At 45.5% G+C, this 12023-nt stretch overlaps 1 protein-coding gene across 1 annotated transcript in view; it reads right to left on the bottom strand.

The window, feature by feature from the left end:
* NLRC5 (NLR family CARD domain containing 5) overlaps nucleotides 1-12023 on the bottom strand; it is a 50799-nt gene that overhangs the window by 22479 nt on the left and 16297 nt on the right. Inside the window, exons 6-18 of the mRNA XM_074151736.1 lie at nucleotides 11339-11422; nucleotides 10904-10987; nucleotides 10735-10818; nucleotides 8991-9080; nucleotides 8070-8120; nucleotides 7116-7181; nucleotides 6435-6518; nucleotides 5731-5814; nucleotides 5269-5358; nucleotides 4160-4225; nucleotides 3107-3184; nucleotides 2338-2421; nucleotides 1174-1257 (exon numbers count right to left, since the gene is read on the bottom strand). Of these exons, the coding sequence (XP_074007837.1) occupies nucleotides 1174-1257; nucleotides 2338-2421; nucleotides 3107-3184; nucleotides 4160-4225; nucleotides 5269-5358; nucleotides 5731-5814; nucleotides 6435-6518; nucleotides 7116-7181; nucleotides 8070-8120; nucleotides 8991-9080; nucleotides 10735-10818; nucleotides 10904-10987; nucleotides 11339-11422 (1029 nt within the window). The remainder of the gene's footprint in view (nucleotides 1-1173; nucleotides 1258-2337; nucleotides 2422-3106; nucleotides 3185-4159; nucleotides 4226-5268; nucleotides 5359-5730; nucleotides 5815-6434; nucleotides 6519-7115; nucleotides 7182-8069; nucleotides 8121-8990; nucleotides 9081-10734; nucleotides 10819-10903; nucleotides 10988-11338; nucleotides 11423-12023) is intronic.

Genomic DNA, 12023 nt, shown 5'->3' with positions numbered 1-12023 from the left:
AGTAATAGCGATCCTTGTCCAATACTCTCAGAGACTGCTTCTTTCCCACCTTCTGCCTGTGTTTCCAACTAGTTCTGTAAACACAACTCACTCCAGTATTTTTTAAATTCGTCCCTCACTTTTAGAGTTCAGAGAATGACAGAATAATTGAGGCTGGAACACACCTCTGGAGATGACGTAGTCAAACTCTCCCGCTCAGAGGAGAGTTAGACTAGAGCAGACTGCTCAGGACACTGTCCAGATGGGTTTTTAACGTCTCCAAAAACGGAGAATCTAAAATCCCTCTGGGCAACCTGTTCTAGTACTGGACCATCCTCACCACACAAGTTTTTTCTTATGGTTAAATGGAATTCCTTGTATTTCAAAACACCAATGCAAGGCAAAACCAACTCTTTGGCTGTAAGCGCAGTTGTGGCAGTACAAAACCCTCACTAACTAAGATCATGCTCAGGACTATTATGTCTATCACAGTGTCTAGTGTGACTGTGGGCAGTTTGCTTGATGCTGGGGAAAAAAACCAGATAACCAAAGTGTGTTTCATTGCACTGATGTGAAGAGAAGCTGCAGACTGTCAGTACCTGGAAGAGTCTTGGCTTGAGAACAGTTCAATTAATCAAAAAGGAACAATAAATATCTCTTTCAAAAACGCAAAACAGTGCTATACTCCTTAAGCCACAGTGCTGTGCAATGCACTTGCAACGGGAGTGCCAGGTAAAACAAGCAGGTAAACATAAGCCATCACTGCGGCTGAATTCAGACTCCACTGGTGAAGCTGCAGCTCCCCAGCATTTATTTTCCAAAGGTGCCCACCCCAAGAGAGGAAGGGCTGCTCTCCCTCCTGATGAGGAACTGGGATAACAAAAATTCAGCGGCCTGGTAAAGATCTCATCCTGTTTTAGAAAGCAGGTGCCACACCTGCACACAAGACCATCTGTCTCCTCCATGGAGAACTGAGTACACCACCTCCTGGGCACCGAGCTCAATCGAGCTGCAAGTGGAGTCAATCTGGTCTAGACTAGAGGTGGGGACAAACCAGACAGCGCAGTGGATCTCCCCTCAACAGACACAGAATGTAATTGCACTTGGTCCTGAAAAGCCCTTCCCAAATGTGGACTGTGCTCCCACAACACCCACAAAACCCCATCCATGAGTTAAGAAACAGAAGCTACTCACTTGAGAGATCTTAACATTTTCAAATTCGGGAGGAACTGAAACAGCTGCAAAAGTCCCTCATCTCCCAGATAATTATTTGATAGGCTAGGATTTAAAAAAAAGGCATTTCATTTTCATAGGAAAAAAAACCCCCAAAACAGACACAATCAGCTCTTTGTAACAAGAGCTCTGAAAGCAGAACACGGGCACCCTAATGAAAACCACACATGCACTGGCCCTCTCCACTGACGACTAATACCTCCAGGGAGACCAAGGACTGGAATTAACCAACACAAGACAGACAAAAACCTAGCTCAGGGTTCATCCTTTTCTCATGTCCAGCCAGTAATGCCCCTGGACTGACAGTGCTTTTTAATGCAGTTACCAGAGACCAGAAGTCCACAGCTCTGAGAAATGATCGACCTGGTCAGGCCCAACAGAGGAGCCACAGGTTAGTCACGGAGAAGGATATTAGGCTCTGATATTACACTGGGCTATGGCCTATGTAAGAACTGGGGCCATGTGAGAACGAACAAAGGCCATGATTGCTTAAGAAGAGCAAAGGCTAAAAATCTCTTCCATGGGCTGCCAGGCCTAAGAGAACATCCAGCCCTTGGGTGGTGGTACATACGACTACACACGCTTGTGCTGGTCCTTGTTCTGTCCTCAAACCTTAGACGTGAGCGTGTGCGCTGGCTCCTTCCCCTTAGGGCTGGGTCTGCTCACCTCTTGGTGTTAGCAAACAGGATGACTCCACACACACAGCACTAACAGAAGGAAGTACTTTGGTGCTAAATGTCCTTACACATCGTATGTGGGACCACCAGCAGAAACACAGGCTGCCACTTTCATTTTAGGTGGGACTCTTCATGCTCTGCAGCTTTGCTCCCAAATGGCCCAAAGGCAAAAATGACAGGACAAGGTTTTACAGCTTTTTTAATACCTGAAGTCAGGCTAAGTGATCAAACAGCCCCTTTCTAGATTTATATCCTGCAGCCATTGCCTTAAGAGAGCACTAGAACTGTATGTTTCCTTGGCAAAGGATATTAGCCCACATACAGCCATGCCTTTCATAAGGCTACGTCCCTACCACATTCTCCATACAACACTGCAGAACAAAAAAAGTGTCATTTTCTCAGTATCTCAAACAACTGCAGATAAAGACCGTAAGAGTTAAGGACTCACTCCAGCTCAGAGATGCTATGACATTCCTTCAGGACTGCATACAGCTGCTCCAGTTCGCTGGCTTGAAAACGACTGTCTGTCAGTCTAGAGAGAAAGCGAAAGCAACAGTCCAGGTCTGCAGGATTGCAAACAACATTGTAAACTTCACTCCTTCAAAAAATCAAGAGAATAAATGAGGACATAATAATAATGTCCCTTGAAATGTCTTGCTTTTTTGTTTTTCTGTCTGCAACAACTGATAATCTGTACTTTCAGCTTTTGTCTCCAAACAGAGAATAAAGAGACAAGGGAAAGGAAACTTATGGTACAACAAGGTCCTGGTTAGAAGCCACAACCTCTTCCTTCCTCACTGAGGCTACAAAACAGACAGGAGCACTCTGTGCTGGAGTCTGATATGCGTGTGAACACGGGTCCAGCTTAGGATGCACAACTCCAAATCAGCAGAGAACCCCCCACCATCATAAGCTCTGTCACTGCCAGCTCCCTCAACTCACACGTGGGAGCTGATGCAGTAACTGCAAAATCACTGAGTTCTGGGGCTGAGACACAATCCACAATCTATTTTGACTCCTGTAGAAGACCACAGACACCAACCACAGAGTTCCTAGTGCTGCAAGCTGGGAACGTGAACAGTGACAAATGACTGACTGAAGGGGCCTTTACCAGCTCTCGTGTGATTCACCGTTCAAACTTGGAGATGCAGGTTGGGTCAGCTACAGGATCCAGAGACAGGGCATGCATGAAATACAATGAAAATTTACCATGGTACCTTATTTTTTGAGGGCCAGTAGGTATCTGGTTTTCCTCTCCATACTGTTGGTCATCAGTTGGGAACACAGGCTCTTCCCTAGCAAGTGAGCACAAAACCAGACAAGGGTAAAACACTTATCCTTTACCTAGTTGGCAGGTCCCTGGGGCTACCCTGGCTCTAGCCCCCGTCTTGCCAACAGCAAGCTCTTCTTTCTTTCTGTGATTGACCAGACACTTGAGCATACAGGCAAGTGGGGAGAAATAGAAAAGACAGACTCCTCATCTAAGCTACAGTTTGATGGAGAATTCTGCTTTTGTCTAAACATGTTTTGTGAAGAGTCCAAGTCTATGCAAAAAACTGACTAATCATAAATAAATGGAACATCCAAATCCTAAAACATCTGAGTTTGAAATGTCACCTGGTGCCTTAAAGGAGTGTCTCAGGCTGTCACTCTCATTCAAGCACAGCCACAACTGGGTTACATCCCTGCTGTTCCTCTGTGGCTAAGAAGGGGGATGCAGGTGTACCCTGGGCAATGCTATTTTGCAGTGGGCTCAGCCCGCAGAGAACAAGGGCATAAATAAATGAACCTCCAGCTCTAGGAGCAACCGGAAACCATTTCTCAAACAAAACATTTGGGTTGAGTTGGTTTGACCCATAATTTTCTGACGAGAAAAATAAAATTCCAAATTTATTTTGATTTAGGAGTATCATGATCCAGAATGCGAACCAGATGGTTTTAAACATGCAGGGATCTGTGAATCTTTTCGGAATTTGGTTTGGAGGTGTGGGGTTCACTCGCTTTTTTACCATTCACTGTTATCAGATACCAGTGTCAATAAACAGCCTGCTTTGCTCAGGATGCTGTGGGTTGAAATGTCACCTAGAGACACAAAACGTACTCGCAAACACTTCAGAAGGCAGTGGACAACTTCCCAAGTGGCTAAGCAAACCAGGAGAACATATTACACTGAGATTCAGAGGGGAGGAGGGGCAAGAACTGCTTGAGATGAAATGTTATCCTTGGTATCTAAACAGGATATAAGAACCATGTGTGCACACACACTCTACCTCTGAGGAAGGGAAGCAAACTCTCTGTCGTCTATAAACCTCAGGACTGCAGTCTCATGACAAAGGCTGTGAAGAAGAGAAGGAATCAATTAATGTCACATTTTGGTTATTTACAGGACTTGTTTTAAGAATGCTTGATTTTGCTCTGCAAAACTCTTTGGTGACACCAATCACTTAAAATCTCCATTAGTTTTAAATCATGGTTGGATCAAACTATGCAATATCAGATGACCCAGTTTCTCTGAACCATTAGAAAAAGTGCAGACAAAATTGTTACACTTGAACTCCAGGAGGGAAGTAATATGGGGTGAACTTCCAGCTCCACTGCAGGAGATGTCACCAATTCTCATACTCCACAGAGACCCTCTCTCCAAAACTTCCCAGGGCAGAGAGCAGGAAAGAGTCTAAAACTTTTCCCACGCATGAAAGGACACACAGTTCTGTACCTTCTCAAAATATCTGGCCCAGAAAAAATCAACTTACAGCAATGTACTAACAAGCATCAGCGCTAGTAATCATCTTTGGGCCCCTCACTACAGGAAAGACACTGAGGGGCTGGAGCGTGTCCAAAGAAGGGCAACGGAGCTGGTGAGGGGTCTGGAGAACAAGTCTCATGAAGAGCGGCTGAGGGAGCTGGGGGTGTTCAGCCTGGAGAAAAGGAGGCTGAGGGGAGACCTTCTCGCTCTCTACAACTCCCTGAAAGGAGGGTGTAGCCAGGGGGGGTCGGTCTCTTCTCCCAAGTCACAGGCCATAGGACAAGAGGAAACAGCCTCAAGTTGTGCCAGGGGAGGTTCAGATTGGATATTGGGAAAAATTTTTACATGGAAAGGGCTATTAAGCATTGGAATGGGCTGCCCAGAGAAGTGGTGGAGTCACCATCCCTGGAGGTATTTAAAAGCCAGGCAGATGTGGCACTGAGGGACATGGGTTAGTGGTGGCTTTGGCAGTGTTAGGTTAATGCTTGGACTTGATGATCTTAACCAAAACGATTCTACGATTCTATGTTCTTCACCTGTCCCACTTCAGAGGTGACTCAACAAAAATCTCAGAACCAACTCTCAGACTCGTACATTGGGATTAATCTCAGGAACGATTCAGCACCTACATACCTGACTTGTACCTCCAGCATCTTCTGGCAGGTATTTACTGACTTCAGCAGACTGCAAATGCCATTTACAGAGAGGCAGTTTTGACTGAGACTAAGAAAGATAAAAAAGGCAATTAGCTGGTGACTGAAATCACACAGGACTGTCCCAGTGGAAGTGGTCCCCAGCGTGCTGCACACGTGAATTCATTTCACTTCAGAAGCAGCACAGTGGAAAACACACAGGACCACTGCTCCTGAGGAAGGGGTTTTAATGAAAGGGCACTTCGGATGCGCTTAGACCAGTTTCCACGCATGATGCTCTGAGCGAGTTACCGACTTCAGCCTGAACAGTCTCATGGGCCGAGTCTCACCCGGTCTTAAGAGTGAGGTGTCTGCCTCCTGCATCCCCACTCAGCATCTCCATATGGGCCTTGCCAGGCTGAAGAAAAGAGGGTAGTTTGGGTTTGTAGAAGGCAACACTTACTCCAGCTGCTTTGAAATTGATATCCAAGGGAGGCTTTCCAGCAGGCAACTGCAGCCTTCATCTCCAAGCTTGTTACCTGATAAACTGAGGCATTTTCCAGTTAGTGGGGGCTGGTTTGAACGGTATAAACAACAAAGCCTTCAAAACCTGTTTGATTTCCCTTTCCTACAATCGCTTTTTTGCCTGGACTGTTCTTCTGACCCAGATCAATCTTCCCTGCTTATCTCAGCATAAAACCACTTCAGACCCAGTTTTATCACCAGCACAACATGATTCATGCTTTAGCCCCAGAAACATATTACTTTAGAAAACCTAAGCAGGAGTACAAAAAAGAAACCAAATGAGAGAGTGTCTACTGTCCTTCTGGAAGGAAGGAAGGCAGAAAACACTGCATGACAAAGATCTCCACATCCCAATTCAAATGAGTTGAGCTAGAAAACTGGGGTTTGAGCTGTAGCTAAATTCAAGATACAGTCTGAACTGAACTGTCTTGCAACAGATATTCCTGCATTTTCCAGGGCAGACAGGCTAGAAGGAGAGCTTTACAGCCAAAAATCCCTAACTAGGATCCCACTAGAGATACCAGAGTGCTGGGAGCCTTCCTTGGGGTCAGGCCCCATGTCTCACTGCCCTCTGCATGTAATATCCCCTGCTCCCCGCCACCGGCTTGCAGCCACTCAGCTGTAAGGAAAGGAGGCACTTACTCCACTTCGGAGAGACGGGGACAGCTCTGGAGAATGGCCACAATCTCCTTTGTGTGTTGGGAAGACAAGCTGCGATGCTGCAAGCTGGGAACAGAGGGGGTTAATGAGCAGTGAGGGGACAGTAGGGACCAGGCATTGCTGATGACTTTCCCCAAATGAGGGTACACAGAAGCAGTACCAAGAGAGGGAGGTTTTACTCCCTGCTCTGCCCCACAATCCTGGGCATATTCATATTACCCTGTCTCTCTGCAGCCAGTGCTGCAAAAGAAGTGCAGAGGGCAGGGGAGGAGGTAAGGGACGGCCATTTCCCAGCTTTAACATGCCCAGATAACATGCTTGAGCTCTATCTGGAGAAAGCACTACTCTCTTCCAGAGCCCAGGCAAGAAACAAAACTATCTCATTTTGGCAGTTATAAGAACATATGGCAAGATGGGCATCACCAAGGGAACTCTACCTCTCTAGGGCTGTAGAGCCCAACACACAAGAAAGCAAGCCATTGGCTGGCCCAGATAGGGATTTCTGTTGTTATTTTTATTTACTGATTCAGGTTTATTTCAAACTTTTTTGTATGTGGAAATACCCTCTGCCCTTAAGGACAAACACAGCTGCTATTCTTGTCCTTCTGTAGAACCTGTCTACAAATCACATTCACCAGCAGGAATTTCAATGCTTTGTCTTACCATAACTTCACAAATCTAGTTGGAGTTACATGTTCCTTATTCTCTTCCCATCTCAAATCCAAAGATCTGCAAACAAGCAAAATATTTAGCCTTTAATAGGCCTTCACAAAATAAGAGGACCTGTGAGCTGGTTACCATTTTCTGGAAGTTTTCTGGAAGAAACCACAAGGTCTATGTTCTGTCCAATCATTCCACGCAAGGGAAAGTGATTTTCAAGAGCCAGAAGAGCTACATCAGGAGACGGGAGCCCATGGGGTACCCACACAGGGTTTCACTGTATATTTGAATGGATAACTGAGCCCCAATGCAAAGGCACTACTAAGATGCAGAATGTTTTGCCTCCACGTGGGATTGTGCCACCACAGGAAGGGATAAACATATCCACCTGCACCACGCTGCCTACAACAGTACAAGACGACCGTTCAGGCATCCGAATAGGTTCTAACTGACTCAGGGCCAGGCTAAGCCCGTTCACACACGCGTGGAAAATATTGTGAGGTCCCTCAAGGACTGCACAACACAGGGCAAAGTGAGCTCCCTATCCAGGAACAACATTTTTTTTTCATTTCTAATTAAGGTCAAATCCATCCTCCCTTCAAAAGCCTGCACAAGCAGGGAAAAACAAAGGAGCCAGCCAGAGAAGGAGCAAAGGCTTTTCCTTCATTTATCTTCACATTCAACTGTCCATTGGCCTCAGAATCAGCAGTTTTGCAATAGGAACACAGAATTTCAAGCTTACACAGGCAGTAAGATGTTACCTTTGTGGAACTGGTTGGTAGGTCTGTGCAAAGACCAGCTATTTTGGTTACCCTTTTCTTTGCTCAGGTGGATCCAGCTCTGCCAGATGCAAGAGCAGAGGCAACCAGTTCTGTTGCTGGAGTGGTTTATAGCGACAGCGAGCTGATGGTTTGAATCAGCATAACTCTGAATATAACCCCAAGTGCAGTTTCTCACCTTGGAACTTTCCCGGACGGGCCAGAAAAATATATCATCACCGTGTCCCTCCTGGAAAAGAGATCCAAGGCAATGTTAGGGCACAGGTGGAAGGATGCCATTTCTTTAATAGGGGTGCTCAGTACGGACCAATGCTTGGACACCAAAGAGGGCCTTGACATCTGCCATGCTGGCACATCACCAAAGGTGAGCAATGGAGCAATTCTGTGGCTAGAGGGCAGCAGGACACCCTGCTGTGTACTGGGGCTGTGGCACACACAAGAGAGTAATGCAGTTAAGAAGACCAGGCAGGGATTTCTTTTGCAAGACCAGCAGTTTTTTGGAAAGAGGTTCAGGAGAGAAACTCCATTCCAGCAAGAAAAACAAGAAAAAGCTGTACGCAATGTGACATCCCTTGAGTTACATCGAGGATTAATTTGGCCTGTTAAACTTACAACCATAAGAGCCAGGATTTAATAATTCTACCTTTTCTCTGTCATCCCAGACCCATGAAAACACCAAAACCTATAATTTAAAGGAACGTAGAGCTATAACTACTTAAATCCACACCTTCTGAGTAAACTTAGCTGATTTAGCAAAGCAAGACTTAGCAAATTTAGGCTAGCTGGTAAAGAATTTCCCAGTTGATATACTGCAGAGATTATAAGCAACTTTAAATTATGTTCTATAATAAGAAATATTACACCCTGCAATTCAATTTAGGGACCAAGGATAAAATGACCAATTAAAAAAATACAAAGAGAAAGTCAATAATATGATGAATTCAAATTTTGTTTCAAACAGAAACCAAAAAGGATTAAAATTAATTTTTGCTGACTTTGATTAGCCAACGATTAAGCTGTAAAGCAGTGTCCATTTAAAAAGTCTGCTTCTAAAGAGACAACGCATTTGTTTTTTGTAAGAGCTCCCATACATCGATACCTGACATGCAGTTCAGTAGCATTTTGACACGCGATGACTTCCTTTGCCAAAATGAGAACAGCATTCAAGGAAAGATTGTTGTTGCTCAGACTGTGAACAGGAGGAAGAACACAACCTCAGCAGCTGGACCCAACAGCACAGTCTTTTGTTAGGCAAATGCCCTCAACTCTGCACACAAACACCCATTCGTTTCATTAGGGGATTTTTCCAAAACTTCAGAATTTTGCATTTAGGACCCCAACAAAAGCATTATCAGATGACAGATCTTCTCTGCAAGCTATAGCTCCCATGAATTTAGAATCAGAGATACATTCCCTACAGAACCGAAAAGCTCTTAATGATTCTTCCATTGCCCACAGAGGAAGTATGTTATACCTGTACACAACCAGCCCACAGTGCAGTTAAACTCTTGCTATAACAAATCCAATTTAAATATGGCATATTAGTGTGGTCTAAACCCTCACATTTAAAACATCCCCAAAACCACAATACTGGCAGCCTCTAAGGATTTATTCCTTAATTGCATGTTTATTCTGTTTCGTTACTTGTTGAACCTCATTAAATATGAAACATAAGGTCTTGCTTCTACAAATCCTCTGCTTGTTCTCAGGGCTACAGAGCACGGTCCCTGCGGGCCTCAAAGGAATCATCTATGCAACAATCCTGTATGTGTGTAACAGCGATGCGTGAAGGAACGAGGCCAACAAATTGCACTGGCTGCCTACCTTTTCCATAGGATAAGCTGCTTCACTGGGGACATGCTGGCATTTCCCACAAGCTGTTATCCAATGCGCTCAGGAAAGCAGAGCGGGTACGTTGCCCCTTTCCCACCTCTTTCCAACATGCTTTTAAACACTTCTAATCATACTGCAAAGCCAGTAATTAATTCCGGGATGGGGTCCAGCAACACCTGCAGGTGTTTTGGGTCCACCTGCTTGTGCCCAGGGACATGTGGAAGAACTTTAAAGGCAGAGTCACTCCCTTTTAACCAGGGCAGGCAGGCAATACTGTGGCTTCGCCTTCCCAAAGGGGCAGCACAGTTTTGTGGCTACCTCTCTCCTGTAATGCAAACTACTCCAACTCACAGCAGCTCTGTTCTGCTTTCCCTGCTACTGCTTAGACTGTCCCTGATGGCTTTTCAAAGGCTTTAAATCCCTTCACAAATCAGGCTGATTCTCTCCACCTAAGAAGTTCCAGATCCATGTTGGGAGTTTTCCTAGCAGTCAGTCCCTCTCATTCAGCACTCTGGTGTTACAGGAGTGCTAGAAGGAGGGGTACAGAAGAGGGCTAACAACTGGGCCAGAAAAACAGACATAGAACCATCCTCTCCTATGCAGAGGTGAAACATCTCCATCTGAGCCTGATCAAGGGGAAGAGAGGTAAGGAGGCGTAAGAGGAAGAAGTCGCGGTAGGCACCAAGTTGAGCACATGCACTGTAATTCCCGGAGAGATGTCAGTGGTGCCAGAACTCCCTTAAGATTATTTTAAAACACCTGGGTAAGACTCAGCCTCACAGTTCTGTCTCAAACCGAGCCAAGTCTCCAGCACAGCCCTCTATGCACTTAAATGCCTGTGCCCCAGTTCAGTGCCCACATGTCCCCCACTGGCATCTCCAAGCGCAAGTGTCACCCCTTACAGTGACGTCCAGCAACCCTGCTCTGCTTAGGATTTAAACTCTTTCTGATGCTATGCTTGGCTTCAGAGTGGCTGCCATTTTTAATAGGTTTAAGCCATTTTTACTTACTCTATTTTCTTCAGCTTTTCCATTCTGGAAAACAGGTCCAGCACCCTCTTCACCTCCAGATCCCGTATCTGATTGTCCTGCAAGCTGCACACGGATTCATTCTCATTAATACTTCTGGCCTCCAAGGAATGAGCAGCTGATTTGAGAGTCATTGCCATAACACACTCACTTTATTTCCTCAAGCTGGAGGCACTGTGATGAAGCCTGGACCAAGTTAGTCATCCCCCTAGCTGTGATGCTCCCACCTGTCAACCTGGAAAAAGAATCATTCAAACCAAGCAGACGGAGGACCAACACCCTGTGCAGCACATGGCAAGCCTGTCTCAGATGTGTGCCTGCACCGCACACCCAGCGCAGAGAGGAGGTGGCCTGACTCTGTCACCTGCAACCAACTTTATACTCCTTTTTAACCAGGGCAATGCAATACTCCTCTCGATACCAGCATAAAGCAAGAGCCGCGTGTATCTGTGCTGCTCTGTTATTCCCTATACAGTGCTGCACAGAGCAGATCACCCTTGAGTGAGCAGATGTAATTAAACTGCAAGACAGAAACAGAGGACAGACAGAAAGAGTGAAGGCTCTGAGCTTGCAAGCAAAGACTTACTCTAATTTCTTCAGGCTCCCCATTCCTTGTAAAGTCTTTGAAAGAGCAGCAGCAAAGCCATCACCACATCTCCTGCTACGAAAGCTAAAACATGAAGAAAAGGGAAAAAAACATCAATACAGCAAAACCCAAAATAAGCTAGTCCACAGAGCAGGTTAATACATGATTTTAAAAAAAAAAAAAGCATTGAATCTCTTTCTTAACAGCCTGCTCTTAACATCATGCTCTTTTTTGCCGCATCTTTATCTTTTCCAACATCTGCTTTAAAAAAGCCCCAAAACATTAAACTTGCACATCAACTGCAAATACCTCAAGAGATGGCTTCTGCTTTTTGGTACAGTGGCACCCTGTCTAAGTGCTGTCACAGGTGAAGAGTCAGCCCTAGTGCGTGTCCGACCAGAGATGGGACACTGGAGACCCACTCATGAGACAGGGACAGGTCACACAGGGGCAATCCAAGCTCACACAAAAGGAGAGCGTCTAATGGCTCCCATGTGATGAGCTGCTAAGTTACGAGAGGGTTCATTTCAGGCCAAATACTTTAAATTAGGGTGGCAGAGTAGCCAGAGTTGTCCAAAACATAAAAGACACAAGGTTTGTAGGGAAAGTACCTCTTTTATAGCAGGAGCTGGTGGTGTTGGAAAAAACAGACCAACAGGTAAGCTTTCAGGCACACAAGCTCTCC

Source organism: Numenius arquata, chromosome 8 (assembly GCF_964106895.1).
Source record: "Numenius arquata chromosome 8, bNumArq3.hap1.1, whole genome shotgun sequence".
Lineage (NCBI taxonomy): Eukaryota > Metazoa > Chordata > Aves > Charadriiformes > Scolopacidae > Numenius > Numenius arquata.
This window is presented reverse-complemented; position numbering and strand designations above follow the sequence as displayed.